At 42.3% G+C, this 23,669-nt stretch overlaps 1 protein-coding gene across 2 annotated transcripts in view; it reads left to right on the top strand.

Annotated features, from left to right (window-relative positions):
- LSAMP (limbic system associated membrane protein) overlaps positions 1–10,836 on the top strand; it is a 637,805-nt gene extending 626,969 nt beyond the window's left edge. For both annotated transcript variants that reach the window (XM_053663164.1, XM_053663163.1), the window contains one exon: positions 6,798–10,836. In XM_053663164.1, the coding sequence (XP_053519139.1) occupies positions 6,798–6,895 (98 nt within the window). In that variant the 3' untranslated portion in view covers positions 6,896–10,836. The remainder of the gene's footprint in view (positions 1–6,797) is intronic.
- The last annotated feature ends 12,833 nt before the right edge of the window (positions 10,837–23,669 follow it).

The raw sequence follows: 23,669 nt of genomic DNA, 5'->3' as shown, positions 1-23,669 counted from the left end.
GTAACATGCTGCCAGGCAGCGATAAGTGCTTTAATGTTAGTAAACCAGGGTGAAGGAATAGAAGATATAAAAGGGAACCATTTTGATAAGGTGAGGAAAGAAGCCCTCCCTGAATTGGCAACTAAAACATTTTAGCAGAAATCCAAATGAAGTGACGGAGCGAGCCAGGCAGAGATCTGGGGGAAGAACATTCCAAGCTGATGAAACAGCAACTGCTAATGTTTTAAAATTGAAATCCATTTAGCTTGTTAGAAGAAAAGAAAGAGTGGAACAAACCAGGGGCAAGCGGGTAGGACAGTGTTGGGAGACACACACATCCTGACCCTTCGCCAGAGCACTGTCAAGAGCTCATCCGCATGCCATGCACAGAGTCCTCGGACCCGTCTATGCAGACAACACACAGCAGCCAGTAGTCGTAGTTACAAGCTGACTGTGCCTCTCCAGCCTCACAGCGTTGGTTCCAGCCCACCGGTCTCTTTCCATCTCTTCCTTTCTCCGTCTCTGGTGGTACCTTTCTTTCAGTGTCTGTCAACATGGGGTTCTACTTGGTTCTCTGCCCTATCTCTCATTCTCTGTTCGGTGGAGAGCACCAGACTACTTTTGTGCTTATTCACAATTGATAAAGCATTTTTTTATCTGTTTTTGTTTTGCTAAATGTTTCTTTTTTAGAAATTGGCACCACCGTGAACTTCAAGCAAAAAGGTATGGTCCTTATTTCTAATTACCTTCTACATGTTTAAATTAAAATTCATTGGCAGTGTGTTGGGGTCTTAGACGGTGGAGTCTATTTCGTCTCAATAATTTGTAATGATAATTTCCATGACACATTTGTCACTACTTCCCCCAAATTGCAAACTTTCTGCTTTACAAAAAGCCCCTGGTCCAACCCATATCAACTCTATAGTTTTGAAAATTACATGCTTTTGAACCACGTTTCTTGTCTTACGCGTCCACGGTGATTCTCATGGAGCTGTGCTGTTGGAAAGGCTCACGGTCCAGTGATAGGACTCTCAGAAGAGACACAGAGACTACTTTCCCCGCTCCTCGTCCACTATTCGAGTTGATGGATTTTTAAGGAAAATAGAGCAGCATCTCCTAAAAGGAAGCCCTTGAGAATTTCATCCTCCCTCCTGCCTCAGTGTCCCCTGGGTCTCCCGGGATGTGTCTTTTGGGGCCCTCCAACCGCCCCACAGAGTTCCATCAGCCATGTGGCCTGTGGTTCACACACTTTCCCCAACAAAGACAGTGCAGTCAGGTTAAAGTGTGAGCAGATGGACCCTAAAATGCAAACAATTAGTAAAATGCAGACAATTACTCCTTCAGAGATACCCGCTTTACACATCCAACAGAAAGCTTCAGACCAGAGCCACAGAGGAACCTACATGTCCAGACACCACCCTCCTTAAGTGGTTGGGGCTGCCCCCGTGGATTGGTGATTATCTCATGTGATGTATCTTCTTCTCTGAGCCTCAGAGGAGATGAGACAACCAAGATCATTATCAACAGTGAAAACCTGTGGGGTTTAGTCCCCACCAGTGACCAAGAACCACAGAGATTAGGGACACTGTGTTGATTACTCTCAGGAAATGTCCAGCACTTTGCTTATGGCCAGCTCCAACCAGTCCTCCCAGAAGGCAACCAGAAATATATGTATAGGACCAACATCATTTGGGGCAAGAAATATAAGGTGCTATCCAGTTCAGCCCTTCTCTCCCCAGAGCCGTGATTATCAACTGCAGTAGAATCTTAAAGTAGTGAATGGAACATAACACTTCAGGGCTTTGGTGTGGATGGAGAAATAACACATAGGATGTTTTCTCTGTTTTATTTCAGGGACAATTGAGATAAATTCCTAGTGTCACCCAAAGTAATTCTAAATACTGGCCTAAAATTTCACAATTTTTCATGCCAAAATATTTGATGCTGTTTTGATGGAAAAGATGACAATTCCAATTTTACTGTGAGAATATTTCAGGCTTGCCCAAGACACACTTCATGGAGAGGGTAGGTAGTGCATACAGAGTTATGTAGAAGGAGCTCAAATTTAATGCTAAGACACCATGTTCGAAGGAAACGTCAATATATATCTCCTCTTCCGATCTGGTCCAGCCCAGACGACAGTACAGACTCCAATCCGCCGAGTTCCTTCACCAGAGGAAGCTGTACTGGCGGAGCCTGGAGGGCAGGTGGCGCCAAAGTCCGTCCTTTCAGGTCTCCCTTGAATCAGGGCTTCCCAGCCCGGCTGCGGCCTCCGTCTGCACAACGGATAACACCTACTAGGAGAGATTTAGGAGATTATTTTTCTCTTTCACTTAACTATTGTTTCGTGTATTGTTTGGGTTTTTGTCTTATTTTCAGTCACTCAGGCAGCCCTTAGTGATTAATTCTAAGAATAATTCAAACTTAAATTTGCCTGGCCACCTTCTCTCGTAGGGCTGAACTATGACGCACAGGGAGACGATTAGGATGGACCTCGACTGCTTAGTGGACGAAAGGTCGCCCAACAACCACTGAGGCTGTGACTAATGGTTATTCTGAATGAATGTAGTTCCCAGTCCAGGAAACGAGCCGTAAATACCCAGGAGAAGCAACAGAAATGTGTCAATCAGACTTGAATCACAAACTGTCTGTCAGAGCATACTCTCTAAAGCTGGTGCCGAAAAATCACCTGTCCTTCCCGCTTCAGCTCCGTAGTGCACACGCCTTGCCAAAACAGACTCACATTTCTCAGTTTCAGGATGCTTTATCGGTTTTGCCCTTAGTCGCTAGAACTAATTTCCTTTGTAAGCACTGCCATGGCCAAGTCCATGGGCCCAGCATTCACCTGGATGCCGTCTCACTTAACCATCCTGTCCTGGGCTGAGCGCCTTGGCCTGGTGAGTTGACTCAAAATCTTTAGTCTTGCAGCTGCATTTGGCCCCTTTGGGTCAAACATTAAAAGCCTTGACCCGATTCAAAAACCAATCCATTGATTCAGGGATAATCCAAACATCTATAGTTAATAAAAATGATGATTCTGCTACCGTATGTTGAAAGTTTACCAGAAACCATGCATGGAAGTGTGTGCACACATACATGCATATAGAATGTGGCTAACAACCAAGATACGCTATTTGTCTGTTATATGAAGAGCATGTAGCAATTCTTGAACCGTGGTTCTAGTCACCCATCTAGTCTTAAGGCTACATTGTGTTTGCAGACACTACCTTCATTCTATCTGTCTGTAGATAAAAGGACTTGCTGAGCCTGGCCATCTGGTGTGGGAAATAAGATTTATCATTTGCATTTCCACAAATAAGCAGAATTTTCATAACTATGAGCTAAAACATAATTAGCGATGGTGCTGATTATTTTTCCCCGAAATGGCCATTAACTGAAGCACTCTTCTGCACAGTCATCTATACCTATCTACGGGGATAATTGCACACACACTCGTGATGAGTCCCCAACTGTCACCCATGCACCCTTGCATTTTTTAGCCTATTTATTTACTCTCAAAACCCATTGTGAAAACAGCAAGTCGTATAAGTACATCAAACAGCTATCTGAGAGCACTTAATAAATAATAATTGATAGAGATGAAGATATCTTTAACAAATCCACAAGCTTCACTTCAAAGATGTAGTAATTTTATTAAGGATAAGATTAAAGATTATTAATACAGTCATTTACTGGGAATCCCTATATATAACACAGAATACCATGTAAAAGTAACAGTTCATTCTGAATCATGTGTACAAAAAGACCGATAATACCTGTGTATGTCGTATGTGTATATATGACTATGCATAATCATACATTCTTCTCTTTGTATCTACATATAGACATGTACACATACATTAGAAAATGTTATATTGCATATGTTGGTCTAGGCTCATCTATGTCCATATTGCAATGAGAGAATCTGCTTTCTCAAACATTCACCGCCCTTCCCGTGGAACGGCAGGGCGAGGCTCCCAAGTGATGCTCACCTCCACGGCGCCTGACAGGTGACTGAGCATGACAGATGACAGATGACTGCCCCAGCACTCAAAACGAGATTAAGGAAGTGGGCAGAATTAGACTCTTTATGGAAACCTTCTGTTTCACACTGTACCTAGAGCAAAACAAACACCATTTTTGTTTAGCCATGGATGGCCTCAATTTGTGTGTAGTCTTTTTCTACTTTGGAAGTCTCACTGATGCACCGATTCAAACAAGTGTGCCACAGAGCTTGCACCATCTATAGCACATAGAAGGACTCAATGGCCATCAGGCCAGAGCCCTGGGGACCTGCCATCAGCAGAGCTTAAAGGTACGGGGGGCAAAAAAGACAGGGGCAGGGGCCAGGGAGGGAGCGGGTGAGGAATGGTCTTGATCTAAGACTCAGAATACCTGGATTCTAGGGCCTGGTCAGGTGCTTTATGCAGGATACCTGATCTTCCTGCACTTTAATTCCTCATAAAAGGCATGAACCTGAGGTAGCTAAATGTCTTTTTATTAATATGATCCAATAGCCTTTGAATATTTAAAAATTTAATCTGTATTTCCTTATCTTTACATATAATAAAGCTCATTTTTACACTATAACTATGCTGTTTGAAGTCTGTATATATTCATATCTTTATAATAACTAGTGTTTTTAATTTTTAAGAAGGCATTCTAGTACAAATATTCAATTGAAATCATTTTTTTAAAAAGATACTGGATGCCTTCATGTTGGTTTGTTTGTTCTGGCTATTACTTTGAACAAACAAAAATTTCATTTGCTAAATGTCTCACAAGAGACTCGCTGTCACCCCTTCACTGGGTGACTACGTTGTTCAGCAGCGACAGGCACAGATGCTGAAACCAGCTGCCTGGGTGAAAACCCCGCTTGCTGGCTGTGTGAACTTGCGAAAGTGATTCTCCCTCTCTTTGCTGTTATCTCACTGTGATTCAGGGCCATAGTGGTACTTGCCTCACAGAATGGTTGTGTGCTCATATCTGTAAAGCATTTATAACAGTACCTTGCAGTAAGAGCTATGTAATTGTTTACTGGTTTTGTTTGGTTGCTCTTGCTATTATTATTTACAAAAATACATAGAATAAAAAATATTCTTGAATGCAACACTTTCCGTGTTCTTTTACCTCTGATCTGCTATGTCTGTTGACTGTTTTGTCAACATTCACATACCAGAGGATGCTTCCATCATACTTGCAAACCATTGTCATTTTATTTTTTTAAAGATTTTATTTATTTATTTTTAGGCTGAGGAGAAGGGAGGGAGAAAGAGAGGGAGAGAAACGTCAATGTGTGGTTGCCTGTTACACATCCGCGACTGGGGACCCAGCCCTCAACCCAGGCCTGTGCCCCGACTGGGAATGGAACCAGCAACTCTTTGGTTCACAGGCCGGGGGCAGTCCACTAAGCCATACCAGCCAGGGCAGTAAGTTTAAATGCACATGCACACACACTCACATACACACTTGTTCACACACATTCATCTGCATATGTGCCCTCAAAACTTCATAATTACAGTCACGCTGATCTGTTTTTTGCATGTCATCATCTAAGTATACAGCCTTAAATCCCAAAGTCTTGAGTGTGAAAAATACAAATATTTCCTTCTTATAATGGATCTATACAAACAAAACTGTAAAAAAGGGAAGAGTGGACAAGCAAAGTACAAAAGACAAGCTCTTCAGACCTACATTTTCTTCCCCAGTCCTCCTCTTTCTCTCAACACATGGATCACGTCTCCGCTTTTCCTCTCCAACCCAATCTCCCTCTTGATCTATAGCCACATGGTCCCCCCAAGTCATGTCCACGTGGGGAAAACCAGGGTGACTGTAGGCAAAGCACACAGGCTGCCATTCCAGGATAAATTCTGGGCAAGTTCAAGTCTCAGTTCTGCTTCTGCTTTGGACCTGCCTCTTAAACACTTTACGTCTGTTTACTGTTTCCTGTTGTTGTGGTTGTCTTTGCTTTTTATTTTTATAGATTTTATTTATTTACTTTTAGAGAGAGGGGAAGGGAAGGAGAAAGAGAAGGAGAGAAACATCAATGTGTCATTGCCTCTCACTCACCCCCTACTGGGGACCTGGCCCAACCCAGGCAGGTGCCCTGACTGGCAACTGAACTGGTGACCCTTTGATTCATAGGCCCACACTCAGTCCACTGAGCCACACCAGCCAGGGCTGCTTCTGATTTTTAAAGTGTTAAATAAAGAGTTTAGACCACATGATTCCTCTTAAAACCCTACAATGAATTGACTTATTTTCTACCTTGCAGCTAAAGTGTCACCAGTCAATATCACCTTGAAACAGCTCCCCTCCCTATAACCAATAAATAATTACTGCTTCCCTCCCGAGAAACAAGAGAATCACAGATTGGTTCCATGTTTTATTGATGAAGATGTTGTGATAAATTGGCTGGAGGAGCTGACGTCTGGCTGTGGAAGGCCCCTCACCAATGCCTGGCATATTAATGAGTGGTGGCATCGGGTGCCATGCGAGCAGAGTGGGCAAGAGGTGGCTAGTGAGGAGGAACCCGTGGTACCATCAGAGGCATCAGTGACAGCCAGTTTAGGGCTTTCTCTGATGGAGCATTTTATATTTAGAGGTGTTTCAACCAGTGATACTCCTTAAGATGTTTATAGCTCAAGAGGGATTCAGGAAAGATTGTGAGCTCTTGCTGGGCTGTACGTAGCGCACTGACTGGGAAGGGCCGGTACCTGGCCTGGTCTTACCTCTGCTACCATCAGCAGTCTGCTGTAACAGAGAGCGGGCTGGATGTAACTGTTCTCTTTTCTCTCTCTCTCTCTTTTGCACTGCAGGACCTGGGTCGGTGAGAGGAATAAACGGATCCATCAGTCTGGCCGTACCACTGTGGCTGCTGGCAGCATCTCTGCTCTGCCTTCTCAGCAAATGTTAATAGAATAAAAATTTTAAAATAATTTTAAAAAACACAAAAAATGCGTCACACAGGATACAGAGAGAGAGAGAGACAGAGAGAGAGAGAGAGATGGGGGGAGACTGTTTATTTTACAACTTTGTGTGTTTATAAATAAAGGGGGAAATAAGAAAAGGAAGAAGAAAATACATTTAAAAACAACTTCAAAGTCCATCAATAAATATTTGAGTGTAATGCAGGGTGGGAAAGTCCTGCCAGGATATGTGTATATCTAAGCAAATGTATGCTCTGTGAAGAGAACGCCACACTGACCACATCCAGATGTTGTAAAAATAAGACAAGTGAAGAGGTACCCGATGGACATTAACCCCCCATTCACACTCCATCCTTCCTCCATCTTTTTCATGCCAGAGGGGAAAAAAAAAAAAGGTCTTACTTTTGGTGTGTATACTTCCCACATCTTTTCATTGTTTTTCATTTGAGCTGACTCGTAACCATTTCAGACTATCGGTGAAATCCAAGCAGGCTTTTCTGCCTACACTCTCCCCAACTCTAAGGTCATCTCCCCCCTGCAGTGTGTTCTCTCTCTCCACACCCATCCCAGACACCCCCCTTCCAACCCCGCCTGCCCACTCGCCCCCCTGAGCACTAGTCATGCCGCAAACGCTAGGAAGTGCCGTTTTAATTTCTCCGCTGCGCGTGCGTGCTCACGTCTTTCGCTCTCATGTGGGTGTACATGTGTGTGAGCGTGTGTGTCCCTCTAAAGCATGCCAAGGGAATGGTCCATGTGTACATAGACTTCGTGCTGTAGATACTGTCCCGCATTGTAACTGTGAGGCGCAGCTGTGACGAGCCGCTGGGGGGCGCGGTGCAGAGGCCAGGAGCAGAGGCCCGGCCCCCAGTCCACGGCTGTCCCGCGACCTGAGTGCGTGTTCAGCCCGAGCTGCGCCCCCTCGAAGGGCGGAACCTCATACTCCTCCTAGTCCAATCATCAGAACCCAGTCGAGAGTCACTCAGAATATCACTGTAAATGAAAGTGCCTACTATTGATGGGGTGAGCAAACAGTAGAGGAATCAGTGACGTGGATGAGGCGACTTAGGAGAGAAGGTTTCTGGTCTCACGCTTGTGCCCTGAGTCTGAGGGATTCGTAGATTTGCTGGCTCGCTGCAGGCTGGGTCCCGTTCTGCTGCAGGGAGAGTAGCATGTGCGGAGTTCATCCCCAGACGCAGGAAGGTCTCCGAGTGTCAACTCCCACTGAAAGGATAAGGAGCCACCTGGAGACACAAGCAGCCCCGTTTTGCCCCCTCCCTCATCTTCAAGTAACACTGCATTTGCCCCATGGATACCCCTGAGCAGAGATAATTTCCTATTTCAGAGAAAAACACAATGAGAGTGAGCAGAGCAGAAGTGGATAGATGCTCGGATCCTTACTCGTGTTGTGGAGATAGTGGACGGAGCTCTAATATAAAGCACGGACCATGACAACAAGGAATGCACTCCTGCGCTCCTCTGCAGATTTTTGCCCTGGTGTTCTAGGCTGATACGTTATCTGGTTGTCCACGTTATCTCCGGTCTGTTCCACTGATAGTGTTTGCAGCACCATTGTCCATAGTCCCCCATCATTATTCTAGGCCAGGCCACTAGGAATGGAGTTATATTCCAATTTCCCTGATAACTTTTGGCTTCTAGTCTCCTGAAAAAAGATACGGTGTGGGGTATGCTGTTTAAGGCTACATCAAAAAGTATCATTTTGCCATTACCACTGAAATGTGAGTTAGTGAGTCTTAACCAAAAGAGCTGGGAAACATGTAATAATTTATGCAGAAGTTGTATGCCTACCACAAAGCTGGGCATCATCACGAGAACAGAAGGATTTTCTCAGGAAAGACCTTGCAAAGAGAGCTGGCTCTGTGTGCATAGGTAGCTTTGTCATGAAACCAGCACTGTAGGAGACATTGGAAGTGACTCAGTTTATCAAAAGACAGACAATAATTATCAAGGTCATAATTGGACATGTTTTAGCAAAGCCAAATATAGTACCTCACCAAGTTTTGAAACCTAAGAAATAGCTGTCATGTGCTATAAAACAGGAAATTTCATAACTGCAAATAAGAAGGAGAGGAAGAAAGGAAGAAGGGAGGGAGGGCAGCAGAAGGAAAAAAGGAAAATTTCTCTCGACAGATATTGATTCAAGGCTCTTTGCAATGAATATGACCATAATAATCTCCTGGATAGCAGTATTTAATCTCTTGTAAGAGATTCTATTGTTTTTTTAGAAGTTTATCACCAGTTTTCTTTTATGATTTTATAATTTAGACATAAAATGGAAGAACAAATTGAGCATGAGCATCATTAAGAGCATATTACAGGATTATGGCAAATCCTGCAATAGATAGGAAATTACTAAAAACACAGGGAAGGTTGGCCACATTCCTTTGCAGTGTCAACTTACAACCAGAGATTTCTCTAATAATTTGGTCTTCTTAGTGCAGGATTAAAAGTTTATCATCCTTGATGATAAATGTTCCCCAGATATATGAAGAGCTGGCCACATCCTTAAGTAGAAGCTTTAGAAGAATACATGCTAATTTAAAGATCTACCAGGAAAGTAACAGGAGTTAATTCAGTTCAGTATCGGTTTCAGAAACAGATCTCGGTGGCAGGTCACAGATTTTAATCCTAAGCCTAGATTTCTTACTGTCCCCACCCTATCATAAGGACAAGGTCTTGATTTTATGGAAGGAAATTCTCCACTGAAAGGAATGTCTTTGCCTTGTTGGCACTGTTTGTTCCCTGAGTTTTAATATAATGGACCATATATTAAACATAATCAAACGTTTATTGAATAGTGTGGTTTTTGCATATATCTCTGGCAGGCTCTGGGAATTTTAAAGTCATCCTGACTCCTGTTTCAGAGCAAACATCAACCCCAGTAATCGTACAGGTTTGAGAATGTCTCTAAGCAATGTGAAGAATGGAAAAAGGTCAGGAAAAAGGTAGAAGCCGCAGGACTGTCACCAAGAAATTGAGTCTGAACATGGGACTTCTTGGAATTTAGTTCATTAGTTCATCATATTGCTATAAATTCTCTCAAGAATCTTGTCCACTGGTAATCCAAGCTTAAACTCTGAACTGGAAAGAACCCAGAGGTTAGAAGCAAATCATTAAGAAGACTGAGTGAAGTGCATCAGTTAATCTGAATAACTAATATGTTTAATGTTATTTGCATGCAAAAGAAACATCATCATAAAACATAATCCTGAGACTCAATTTCCAGTTAAAAAAAAAGAAATAACCTTGACCCAGGGCACTTTCTGAACTATGAGAACTAATCTTAGGTTTTACAACTGCAAAATTATATATTCTGGATAATTGTTCATCAGAAGCTATTTGTCTTACTTCTTTTGAGACATAATATCCTTCAGCCCTAAAGGAAATGAGGCTTACGGGAAAGCCATTGAGTTTTTTCTTGGAAAGAATTGTCCCATTGACCTTTGCCTTTTCTCCCAAGTTCAGACAGACTTCTCCCTTGTTATGGGCATTTTTTAACTACTCATTTAGACAGCTGGGGTTATTCATAGAGACCTTGTAAAAGTACTCGTGATTTTCATGTTCTTGGAGGACAGAAACAAAAGTCTGTTTCTCCTCCAAAAATGGACTTACCTCCTTTGCACACAAAAACTAGACTCCTCAGCGTGAAAGTGTATCTGAGTTATCACCTACCAAGTTGTTAGCTTCTCAACTGCTCCAAAGTCACAGTTTCCGTCCCCTGGTTCATTGTGGTTTGACTGTTTCTATTGGCTCGTCTCCCAGAATTTCTCATTTTGGTTTTCATAGGCCTTGAATTATTTGTGGAAAAATAATATATGTGTGTATGTATTATTTTTTATCTTTACAGATGCTATATTTACAATATTATGTGTATTAGAAGACAAATCTAGAATAACTGTTGAAACCTAAAAGAAAGAAGAGTTTGGCTTAAAAACCAATTTGGTTTAAATTTGGTTTAAAATTTTGAATTTGGTTTAAAAAAAGGAGCTATGCTTCACTTAGGAAGTCATGGAGCCCCATTTTTTCCATTTTGTTATTATTTATTTCAAAGGAATTTGTTTATGGACTATGTTCCATGGGATTATTTTCTCTTTATCTTCAAATCCTTTTAGCTTAAATTTAGTCTTAGTTCTCAATTACTATCATTTTTATAGAAATATAAATGTAATGCAATATCTGACCTATAACTACTATTATTTTGAGACAAAAGTTAAATATACCACAAAATAATGAGATAAGACCCTGAGTTAAAAAATTCAAATCAGTTTAGAAAGCCTTCTTTCTTAAGTTTTTAAAATATTTCTCCTACAAAGACTGTATTTGCCCCAGTGTGGTGAATTTTGCACTGTGGTTGGCATAAGATCAGTAAACATCTCCCTAAATGCAAAATGGAGTTTACATTTATGTGCGTACTAGTGAAAGAAAAGCAAAAACTATTCTCATTTGCGTGTAGCTATGCTGTCAAATGTGACCAGCTGAAATTCAGGAAAGAATTCTTCACCCAGCAACGTCTATTACTTTCCTCCTGGCCAGGAAGCTGGTGTTCACATTAGGACTAGGGTTAATATTATTCTAGTGCAAATGTTTATGGATATTATGAAAAACTTATTTTAAAATCTTGATTTCCTTTCAGCGTATTTACATTATGTGTGCTGATTAATAAATTAGGCACCAATCATGTGTAAATCAATGTAAATCACTAGTTTGTGTACATAATATAAACAATGTAAACTTCAGTTTTCAGGCAGGGCCCAAGTTCAGTTAAACCTGTGAATCATAAAGGAAAAATAGATTAAAATAAATAAAAGCCAAAGCTTTTCACATTCAGAATGAGAACACGTATGACTAATGGCCCAAACTCAAGGTTGCCCCAGAAAAAGGAAGCAGACCACAGGAAGTGTTAGAGGTTCCTAACCCACCCAAGGCACAGGAAGTCACCTCTTTGTCCCTTCAGGACCTAAGTAGAGTTTCTCCTAGCTGTTTCCACAATAGCTTCACGTGACCCCCAAAGCAAAGGAAATGATGAGATAGGGAGGAAGGAATGTTAAAGGTTCTTGCGTCTGGTGCATCAACTCCCAAAAGTCTTCTTTGTTACTTTTTACTCATGATCTAAGATGTCTTATTGGAAATAGCTCCAAAGATGTCAACTACACTTTAATGAACAAATATTACTCAATTTTTGTTTTCCATCCACCAAAGACACTGGGAAATATTTGTCATCTTAATCATAAAATATTGTGGGATAAAGGAATATGGTATATCTTTGAGAAATATCCTGCTAAAGCACCCTAGGAAATAACTACTTTTACTTAATCCAGTAGACCTGTATGTCTACATATCTATTCTGAATATTGCAAATGAGAACAAAATCACTTCAATTGGGAGTATGTCTCTCACACACTTTCTCTTGGGGTCTTTTTGAAATGTCGGATGTGTTTAACAGACATAGGTAATTTTTCTAGAATCTAAACAACTAATACCTAAAGAGTCATCAAAGAGATGAGTTCAGGGATTACATGAATTTTCTGAAAAGACTGCATTAGAAAAGAAATTTAGGTCAAGTTAATAATCCACTTAAAATACACTCCCCTACCCAAGATAAATGACAACTTTAAAGTGGGGTGGAAAGTGTACTGGATTGGAGGTCAGGAGAATTTGTTTTTAGCCCTGGGTCCAGCCACAAACAAGCCATGTGAACTTAAGCAAGTCATGTAAACTTCCTGACTCTTGGTTTGCTCATCCTGAAAGTGAGGAATGTGAGTGAGATCTCTAAAACCTCTGGCAACTCTCAACTCTCTGATTCTGAACAAGAATCTAATACCATAGAGTGCTGTGCCCAGCTTATCATTTTAAGCTGTTGTTTGTCATCTCTAGTTTGGTCTCTGGACTATCCCCATTTTTCAGAACCATCGTTCCATCATCTCCATTTCAAAAGCCAAAACTTCCTTGAATGTAGGATCCCTGGACGGGTTCTACAATTTTCTTCTGATCAAAACTTCTTAGCAATGTTGAGGAGGGACTTATTCATACTAAACTGAAGGCAGTGAAGCAGCTAGAGTTGTTTCTTTATTGATAATAAAATCTAACTGTTGAGCTATATCTAATAAGCTTTCACAGGAAGGAAAATGACCAGATTGGGTATTATGCATGTAACAAGTGAGGAAGCTGTGCATATGAAAGGAAGCATCAGTTTTCGCTCATCCTGGGCCAAGTGTCTCACTTCAGTAAACGTATGTCCTGGAAAACACTTTGTGCTGGTGACAGTAAGCATGTAGTCCCAGACAGGTTCAAAAGGCAGTTCCCTGAGAAAGGGGCAAGATTATGTATCATTTTGGAAGGAATTTCTTATGGCATTAGTTTCTCCAAACTTGACTTATAGTCTATAAAGTCAGGCAAGTGCATGGAAAGAGGGAAAAACATGACAATACCATGTAGAGAAGAAAAGTTGAAAATAGGACAAAAATAAACACATTTTAGGAGGTCACAGATCTAAATATAGTAAGAGTTGTTGTGAAGGCCAAAAACCAAATGTGAAAGTTCCATTCTCTGAGAAGAGGGTAAGCAGGAAGGCTGGTTTCTAGGTGGTTAATGAAGAATTACTTGCTCGTGCCATGTTCTGGGCAGATGAAGTACAGACTCACTTGTCTTGCCCCATCCCAATATAGCCCCACACTGTCCTAGAGGTTCAATTTAGCATCTGTCCAATGGTAGGTTTCCATGGATTGCCTAAGAGAACAGAAAGAATCGGAGTCTCCTGTACACCAGAGCAGGGATTACACATAACTTCCCTACATTACTATCACTTTATGTAGATAAAAAAATGCAATGTACTTTGAATACATACAAAGCTCCCCTAAGTGGGAGAATGACCTGCCCACAGGACAACTCCCCATTTCCATAGATATTTCAGAGGTGCTGCTTTTTGAGTGGTGCTCCTGGATCTGCTCTGTCAGCTATGTTCTTCTCTGCACAAGCCCGCTCTATGTAAAGCCAGGCACAGAGTTAAAATCTGCTTCTTGCAAATGAAAACACCTGAACTACTAGCTTCGTGGCACGCGGCAATAATTCTAAGCTATTTGGAGCCTTTTTTAACCCACTTCCCTAAGTCTTTGCTCTTCACCAGAGAATATAAATGGTTCATCCTGGTGAGCTATGGCCCAAGTTCTGCAACCTACATATTTACTGGGAGTAGGAGAAGGTTAAAGGGAGGAGATTACAGGGGGGAAGAAGCATGGGAGAAAAACTTCACCTCCCTCCTGCCTTCCCCAGTGCTTCACCCCTTCCTTCTCCCTGCTGTACTGAATGGTGTATAAATCCTGCTCTTGGTTAGAATTCTCCTTATTAACAGTGTTATATACATATAAATATATATAAATATATAAATATATTCTTTTTTCAGCCCTGTAGACATCAACAGAATTTTCCTTGATATAAACACATGGCCATTTTTGTGGGGTTTTTTGTTGTTGTTGATTTGGGTTGTTCAAGGTTTTAAATTTTTGTTTCTTGGGTGGATTTTTTCCTCCTGGATACTAGCTCTGTGAAGAAACAAAAAAGCGCAGTGTGTGTAAAAAAATTTTTAAATTTACAAAAAGCTTTTTTCCTTTTCGTTTTCAGTGTATTTAAATTCTGTTTCTCTCTTCTGTTACTTTACACGTATGAATGCTCTGCTCTTCTGTGATCTTAAAACAAAATGAAATAAATGTGAAAAGGAGATGTGTCTTCATTGACCTGAGTCGGTGTTCTTGTGGTTGAATGCACTGCTTCTTGGAAGTGTTAATGAATAAGGTAGGGAATGAAGCCAGTGATGATGAAAATCGTGTGAGCAAAGAGTGGACAAAATACTGAAGAATTGCTTGAAGTCTCTCTACCAATGTCTCCTTTCTCTCACAGAATGGAATGTGGTATTTACAATCATTGTCTTCACCTAAGCAAAGAGATAAGCTGAAAGTTTCTCTTCTTCTTCCTTAAAGAAGCATACAAAATAAGCTCAAATTACCATTGGGAAGCTACAGATAAAGCATGAAGAAGTCCTTGACTGTAAGGCTGGAGTAAAACCCTAAGACATATCAAAAAACATTAAGGGGTACAACCTTTTTTTCAAGTCTCTATTACAGTTTATCTTTAAATGTTAGTTTTCATAGGAACCTACCTGATAGAATTTGAAGGAACTAAATTACCTTCTAAAGCCTATTTTCTTCTACTTATGAAAAAAAGCAATTTGTTTCCTATTTTTGCTGAGGGCTATTTTACCTTCAACAAATGTTTCCAGAATCTCCATAGAATCCCTATAGTTTTAGGGACATGTAGGAAATGGCAAGAGAAAATAAGAAATAAGCAATCCAGAATCCAAAGAGGTAAGTTGATCAACTGTGTATCAGAAGTGTTTAGGAAGGTCTGAAGTCTTACACTTAGGAGCTAAAATGGGTCAGGAAAAAAAACATAAGAACTGATATCAAATTGCAGAGGGTGACTGGGGGAGAAGGTAGGGAAATGAGCACTCATGATCAGCCTTGATAATCAACTAAGTCTCTCAGAAGCGAAACCTCTGGTCTCCTCTGATTCAAAGAACCCATTCTCCCCAAATTTGAATTTTATATGAAACTCTGAAAATGCTCTTCTTCAATGAGTTTGCCAAACTCGAGGTTAAAGACACAGCTCTCAAATAAGATAGATCTCACATCAGACACCAGCCACAATTTGGGGTCCTCAAGCCATCCTCATTTCTAACCAGCTGGCAAAACTGTCCTCTCTGATTTAATGATTTTTTGAATAACTCACAGAACTCAGAAAGGTGTTATACTTGTGATTACAATTTTATTATAGCAAAAGGATGCAAATCAGAACAAGCCAAAGGGAGAGATACATAGGGCAAAGCCTGAGAGAGTCGCAGATGTGAAGTTCCCACTGTCTTCTCCTGGCAGATCAGCACACATTGCCCTCCCCAGCACTCTGACGTGGGACAGTACACAGAATGTTGCCCAAGCTTTGGTGCCCAGAGTTTATACTGGAGTTTCATTACTTAGGTATGATTGATTGAATCATTGGTTACACAGTTGAAATCAATCTTCAGTATCCCTCCCCTGCCAGGAGTTCAAGGTCATATCGCTATCATATGACTCAAAGCTCCAATATTTTAACCACATGGTTGGTCATTCTGGCACAGCTGGTCCCATCCTGAGTTATCTCCTTAGAGGTCCACCATGACTCACCTCCTTAGCATCAACTCTTAAGTGCGGCTCAAGGAGGAACAAACAGGAGGAACAAAGAAACTCCTACTAACAGTGCTCCTCAACTTATGATGGGCGTCATCTCTGGATAAACCCGCTTCATCAGAAACTGAAAAATATAAGCCAAAAATGCACTTAATACACTTAACCTACCAAACATCATAGCTTAGCCTAGCCTACAGTAAACATGCTTAGGACACTTACATTGGCCTATAGTTGGGCCAATCTTGCATTTCATCTCAAGAGTAATGGCCTTCCTCTTCTCACCTGAAGCAGGAGACACAGGTTGGGGTTTTATAGACGTTGATGGGATGGGGAAACACAAAACACAATATCCAAAAGATGCTGGCGACACAGTTCACTGTAGGGTATCAGTTGTTTTGTCCCCATGATCCCATGGCTGCTGGGAGCTCTGACTCACCACAACTGCCTGGCATCATGAGAGAGTATTATCCTACATGTTTCTAGCCTGGGAAAAGATCCAAATTCCAAGTACAGTTTCTACTGAATGCATATCACGTTCACAAAATTGTAAGTTGAACTACTGTAAGCAGGGGACTGCCTGTGCTTGGAAAATTTCAAGGACCTAGAGGTTACCTCCCAGGAACCAGGGACAAAGGCTAGCCATAGTCTTCATTATATACCTGCTGTTGCCAATCTTGTAAAAAAAAACACTTGGCATCTCTAACAGCACTGTCCCTTGCAAGCTGGGGATTTTATTTTCTTTAAGCCACAGAAACTTCAAGGTTCGAGCGTTAACACCACATCAAAACTTTGCCATCACCAGTGCTTCAGAAAAAATCCCTCCTGGTATGGCCATTTTTTATGTCCATCTATTTAAAAGTATGTTCAAAACAGCATGTAAGAGCTAGGAAGAAGGTGAGTGTTCTGACTTCTGAAAAGAAGTGGCATGATTCGTCACCCTTGTGATCTTTTTGAACATGCTTCCCACCCAGGTCTGGCTGTCCCCTCCCAGCTTAGCTCTTCCCCAGCCTAGACAAGCTCCACTGCCCCGAACAAATTTAGTCAGGCCTGGAGAGCCCTCCCCAGAGAGAAATGAGTCAAGAAGTGGCCTAGGCTATATCCATTAAATACGTATGGGCTCTCCCAAAACACAGACATTTCCTGTTCGACCCTCCCGCACTATGAAGCCATGTGCTAAGACACCATGCAGCCAGCCATGTTCTAAGCCATGTGCTAAGACGTGGAGGCTCTGTCTCAGGGCCTGACTGAGACAGATAAAATTTGGAAAGATACAGAGCTCTCCCTGTGCATCTGTTAATCCTTTGTTTTACAAACTCTGTCTTCCGGTGAGAAATTCTAAGTGAAGTTTCTTTTTTTAAAATATAAAACATGGTGCATTATGGAAATAAAATGTTACACAATCGATCGTACAAGAAGTTCAGCAAGACAAGGTCTGGAAATGTAGCTGGGAGAGTGGAGAAAGTTCTGACCCCACTCTTAGGAAGAACTGTTTCTTCAGATGGCCAAGTAGGAGCTTGCAAGGGAACATGGGATGTGGGACACATCCAGCTCGAGCAGGGTAGAGTGGGCGAGCAGGTGGAGAGGTCAACAGGAAGCTCTTGCCTTTGCTTTGTTAGTCAGCCTGAGGTTGCTATAGGTCAGAAGAGCAGATGTCAGAAGGAGAGCTGAACACAGATCAAGGCAAGAGAAAACAAGGTGGAATCCACTAGGACTGTCTGTCATGGCATCTAACCATGAAGATCTTCAGACAGTGACTGCTGCTCCACTTCCAGCTTTACAATCTTTGGTAAATTCCATTTTTGGCCAACTTCAACCAGGACCCTCCAGCTTTGCCATTTGGTCATGGTATAAAACTACCACAGACATTAACCTCCTCTTACAAACTATATACTTTACATATTTCTTTTTTATCTGTATGTACATGCACACATACATACATGCAAATGATCCTAAACTCTGTGAGCATAGGGATTTTTATCTGTCCTATATACCTCAGTGTCTACAACAGTGTTTGGCATACACTAAATATGGGGTGAGGCAAAAGTAGATTTAAAGTCGTTCCTGTGGAAAAATACAATAAATAATAATATAAGAATAAAATCTATGTTAAATGATAATACAATAATAAACTGTGTTTTGTGTGATACTTCAACATATGATACTTTCCACAAGATATTTGGAAACACCTGCCTGCAAGATTTGGGGAATATCTAATGCTAAAATATAAGGCCACTACACAGTCTACTGGTGGACATATTTTGGGGTAGGGCTTATGTCTTTAAGGGTTAGCCATATAAGATGAGAAAGTGTGACCTACTTAGACTACAGCAATTAAGGTCTTACAAGACATTGAAACAATAAATTCCCAAGACCCTAATACCCAATGCTGAAAATGTGCATCTCTATAGCTTAATTCTGGGTTTCCCATGGGTAAAGCTGACACACTAGGTCCATCTACATTAGCCCTTTTTTAAAAAACTATGAACTACTTATAAAGTTCCCTGAGCTTACAGACAGAAATAAGGTCACTGCTGGTATTAGACTGAGTTTCTGCCTGGCCCCTGCCTTCCCCCAGGGTCAGGCCAGCTTCTCAGGCCAGATTGGGACTCCCCTCTCTACTCTCCAGTGATCTGGCCTGGCTCACCTTGTTATAACTCCCCCTTTAACACTTCTGGAGTTTGTAACCTTACAAAGACAATGGACAAAAGTCTTGCTCTTCTGGAGCTACTTCCTGCTTGCCGAAAGCACAATCCTGCCTGTCCCCTGGTCCAGAAATTTCTATCAAAAATAATAATAATAAGAGGGATCTGGAGTGGAGGGAAGGATTCACAAGAAGGAGAAGAATCTTGCAGAGTCCAGGTCAGCTGACTGTCCCTGGAAAGCAGCATGTGCAATGTCCAAAGGATGGCACTGCTGGACAAGTCGGCATACTTGTCATATTCTGGAGGTGGCAGATCTGGTAACAAGGTTAGAAGGCACAACAAAAACTATAACAACTAAATGACAAAGGTAAAGATCGATTCTACAATTATCTCACATCAAGAAAAGTGGTTTTCTTGGCGGAAGGTAAGCAAAGCATGTCACACTCGTCCGAAGCCCTTTTGACCACTATTCTTAACTCAGGCTCTAGGATTCCCTCCTTTAACACTTCGGCCCTTTTCTGTCCAAAGCACTAGGGCACAAAAGGAAAGCAGTTTTACATAAAAGGAAAATGTAAAGCAGTCCTTTAGGGTATAAACCCTCCATCTTCTCAGATCACCAGCCATCTGAATAAAGTGCCCATAAAGATTCAATCCCTGTCTAGGCTTATTGGGTTTGGTAGTGACAGGCAGCACGAATGCTGGTCTTTTCCAGTTTCAGAATCAAATGCTACCTGACAATCCCTTGTCTGTTTAAAGGGTTCAGACTCCAGTCCTTTAAAGTTATTGTATAGTGGTCTTGCTGTAAATCCAAAGTTTGGAATCAAAATTTGGCAGAATCCCATAATTCCTAAGAACCCACAAAGTTTCCTCCAGTTCCATGGGGTTTTGAGTATAACAATGGCCTGCTTTCTATCTGCCATCAAGTTCCTGGTACCCTGTTTCATTTGAAATCCCAGATATGGCACCTCCTGTTTGTAGATCTGGACCTTGTGAAGCAATAGCTTATATCTGCTTTTTGCCAGATAATTTAGAACTGTGATGGAGTTGAGCAAACGGTCCTCATAGGTGCTACTAGCTATCAACATGTCTTCTACATGTTGCAAAAGAACTACTGATTTCAACTGAACATCCCTTAGGTCTTTTGCCAATACTTCCCCAAATATAATCAAGGACTTCTTAAATCTTTGTGGCAGCGCAGTCCAGCATTATTGGACCATGGCTTTAGTCTCTAGGTCCTGCTATGCAAAGGCAAACAATAATTGAGCCTGTTCATCTATTGGGATGCAGAAAAAGGCAGCCTTCAAGTCTAGGGCTGACATGGTCAAAAGAGTATAGGGGTTGGGCACTGTAGGATGAATGTCCTACACAGTATCATTTTTGGTTCTAATATCCTATAAAATTCAATATTTGTCAGAATGAGTCTTTTTGACTGGCATAATAAGAATGTTATAAGGATACTGGCAAGGCCAAATTTGTCCCGATTTTAAAATTTTCTGTAATATGGGCTGAATCTCCTCTAAAGCCTCCTTTCTGTGGGGGTACTATTTTTTCCACAGGATCTACACCCCTTCTTTTAGGTTAACTTTTATGGATTGTATGTTAATCACTTTACCTGACACTCTGTTAGCCCAAATGGTTTGATTGATCTGCTCACAGATCTCAGGTGGGAAAAGTTCACCTCTGAGACCTTCCAGGCAAGTCAGGAGTACCTGGAGATGGAGAGTGTGTGCCAGTGGGATCTCAACACATGATTGCTGTTTTTCAGGGGAGAAAAGTTATTTGTACATGCAATTTACAAAGTAAATCTTGCCCCAGCAATGGGATGGAGCAGTCTAGCAGTTAGAGGAAGCTATGCATAAGCTTCTTATCCCCAAGCTAGCTTTCCAGAGGTTAAAGGAATGCGTACTTTTCTAAGTGCCAGTCACACAGGTAACCATTACTGCATCTGAACTTTCCTTCACTAATTTTGTATTAAACACTGAGCAGGTAGCTCCTGTATCTACAAGGAAATCAATTAGCTTGTTCCCCACAGTGAACTGTACCTGGGCCCCTGTGGGAAATTAGTTGGGAGATGTCCAAAAGACCACCTGGGCCTTCCCATTCATCATCAGACTCCCCTCTCCTTTTTGGCATTTCTCGGTGAGGATTTTTATCATCTCTATTCTCTCCTTGGAATGTCAAGCACTCCCTTCTACAGGCTCCCTCTGCCTTGCAATAGGCACATTGATTGGCACCTAGTGGATCTTTCCTGTCTCCTTTAGGGTCCTACTTCTTCCTTTGGCCTCCCTACCCTGTTTCTAAGAACACCGTGGCATGTTTCATCTTCCTTGCTTCTCGGGCATTGTAAACTCTAAAAGCTATGCCCACCAGCTGAGAGAAATTCATTCCCAATGCCCCATCTAAACACTGGAATTTCTTGCTGACATCCAGGGCACTTTGCCCAATGAGTCGTGTTCATCAGCCACACATTCTCTGGTGCCCGCAGTTAGCAACAGTGTGCTTCCTATGGGCCTGATAAATCCTCTCTAAAAATTCAAAAGGACCATCATTTGACTTTTGATGAAGGGTCTGTATCATACTCAGGGTCTTTGGCTAGGGCACCCCCTTCCAAAATGCACCCTAAGTAATGTTCCAGTAGGGCAAGGTTCCCACTGCTTGGGTCCCAGTTCAGCTCTGTCAAAGGGATTACCCCAGCTGGGTTGGAGGTCCCACTGGGATTCTCTTGGCGGAGGCACAAAGCCTCTTCATGTACAAATAAGGATATTGCCACCTCTCATCCACTCTTAGCAAAATATTAAGGAAAGCCTATACATCGGCCCAGTTTGGATGATGAGTAACAAAAATGGAGGCAACAAGACCTGTCATTTTCTGCAGATCATCTCTATGTGAGGGGTTGGAATCGTCCCAGTTCAATAAGGTCTGAAGTAGAGCTGTTGGTTCTCTGGGCTCTACTTCAGGGGCAGCTAGCAGAGGGGGTAGTGACAGGGGAGGTCTACCTGCCACCAACCCCGAGTCTTCTGGGTTCAGGGCATTAATGAGACTTCTCTCCTAGTCTTCCTATGTCCTACTATCAGGGAGAGGTTTTGAGGCCTCTTCCCTTCTCTGTACCATCCAGCAGTTCTCTGTCTCTGATGAAACCCTATTACACAATGACATAAATGCATTGACATAATTGCTTTTGTTCCATTTGCCCAACTGTTGGTAATACTGTTCCAATTGTATGATGGTACAGTAACTCAGGGAACTATTTAGGTACCATTTTTCCCCATAGTCCAAAATACACGTAGGCCGCACAATGTTAAAGTAACAAACCAATACCTCCTTAGATATTGGATAATGACTACATATTGCAGTCCACTAAAACTCTATGCTCCAGGAGCCAGCACAGAACTGCCCTTACTGGCATGGACATACAGGCCAAGATATAGGACCAGAAAAATTCAAGGAAACTGAGAACACATACGCAAAACTAGCATCCACAATTCCACTATTCCAAAGAGTGCTCATCAGCAAATCTTCTGCCAATCGGTCTCATAAACCATGATCACCAAGCAGTGGCCTCCCCAAAGCTTGGCCAATTCTCACCCAGACCCCATTTTGTGGCGCCAAAACTTGAGTGATCCTCACAGTTTTGTAGGGTCTATCTCTTCCTAGACCCATTTCCTTTCCACCTGCCAGGTGTGTTTAGGTGGCCAATGCCTCAGGCTGGTGTGTGAAGAATTTCCCAGAGACTGGGAAACCCCACAGTCTCACTCTCCTTCTTCTGGCGGGTGGGGTCAACCTGCCCTGAGCAATTAATGCCACACACGGGTGCCATTTGTGTTACAGAACAGCCAGTGCTGCTGTAGGACAGCTGGCAGGATTCTACTGCCCGCCGCCTGTAGGCAAAACTAGAGTCAGAAGTTTGGTGGAAAAGGGAAGGTGTTGTTTATTTTAAAGATTATACAGTTTTGGAATAATGGCAAGTTTCTGCCCCAAACCCCACTCCCTCTAAAATACCCAAAGACATATAATCTGCCACCCTCTGCCAGGCCAGACCAGTTTGAGAATGTGCCTGGAATCCCTTTTCCCACTTGAAGTACTGTTCTTTGGGGAACACAGGTGGTGCTCTTATGCTCATCTACACTGCTTGGCAAGTTCTAGGTCACGGTTCGGCTCCAGGCATTTATCAGGAGCCTGTGCACTTGGCCAGGCCAGGTTTTGCAAACAGCCATTGCTGCTACCACTTTCTGTGCAGGCACAAGGAACTTCCCTAGACCATGCAGCCCCCGGGGCCCACCAGACTCAGGAACTCAGGCCCACTATGGCCGACCAGACTAGCGAGGGGAAGGGAAAAGACTGCATGTATCTTGGCAAGTTCCGTTTTAAAGACTCGGCCCAGAAATCCATGTGCAACAGAGTGTCTGGCATTTCAACCGATGCACACCAGTGTTTGCCATGTTTGTCAGCTCCCCAGTGTCTTTGCTCCTCTTGTGGCTGCCATTTTGCAGAAGAGGGCAGATGTTTCCCAGCCACACACAGGTGTAGAAGTGTCTCTGCCTGAGGTGGGGTGTCCAGCCCCCACAGCTCCAGCAGCCTTGTTGCCTCTGTTTACAGAAGCCCTAGGGTGTAGGAAGGCTGTCACTGGTTTGGGTTTCCATTTCGCTTTTAATCTAGGCAGCCTCTGGTGTTTCCTGCAATTCCCCTCCTGGGGAAGCAGGCTTTTGCACCTGCTGCTGCTTCAATCCACGCCTCCTCTTTGGGGTAGCAGCACAGGGTGGGGGAGGTGTGAGCATCTTCTCACGCTGCATTGGGGTTTCCCCTTCTGCTCCACAGAGATCTGGCCTGACTCACCCTGGGGACTTCTCATAGGAGAGTGTTGCACTAGCTGGACAGCATCTTATATC

This window comes from Artibeus jamaicensis, unplaced genomic scaffold (assembly GCF_021234435.1).
Source record: "Artibeus jamaicensis isolate MK-2021 breed Jamaican fruit bat unplaced genomic scaffold, CSHL_Jam_final contig_3126, whole genome shotgun sequence".
Classification (NCBI taxonomy): domain Eukaryota; kingdom Metazoa; phylum Chordata; class Mammalia; order Chiroptera; family Phyllostomidae; genus Artibeus; species Artibeus jamaicensis.
Note: the sequence above shows the minus strand (reverse complement) of the source record. Positions and strands in the feature narration are given on the sequence as shown.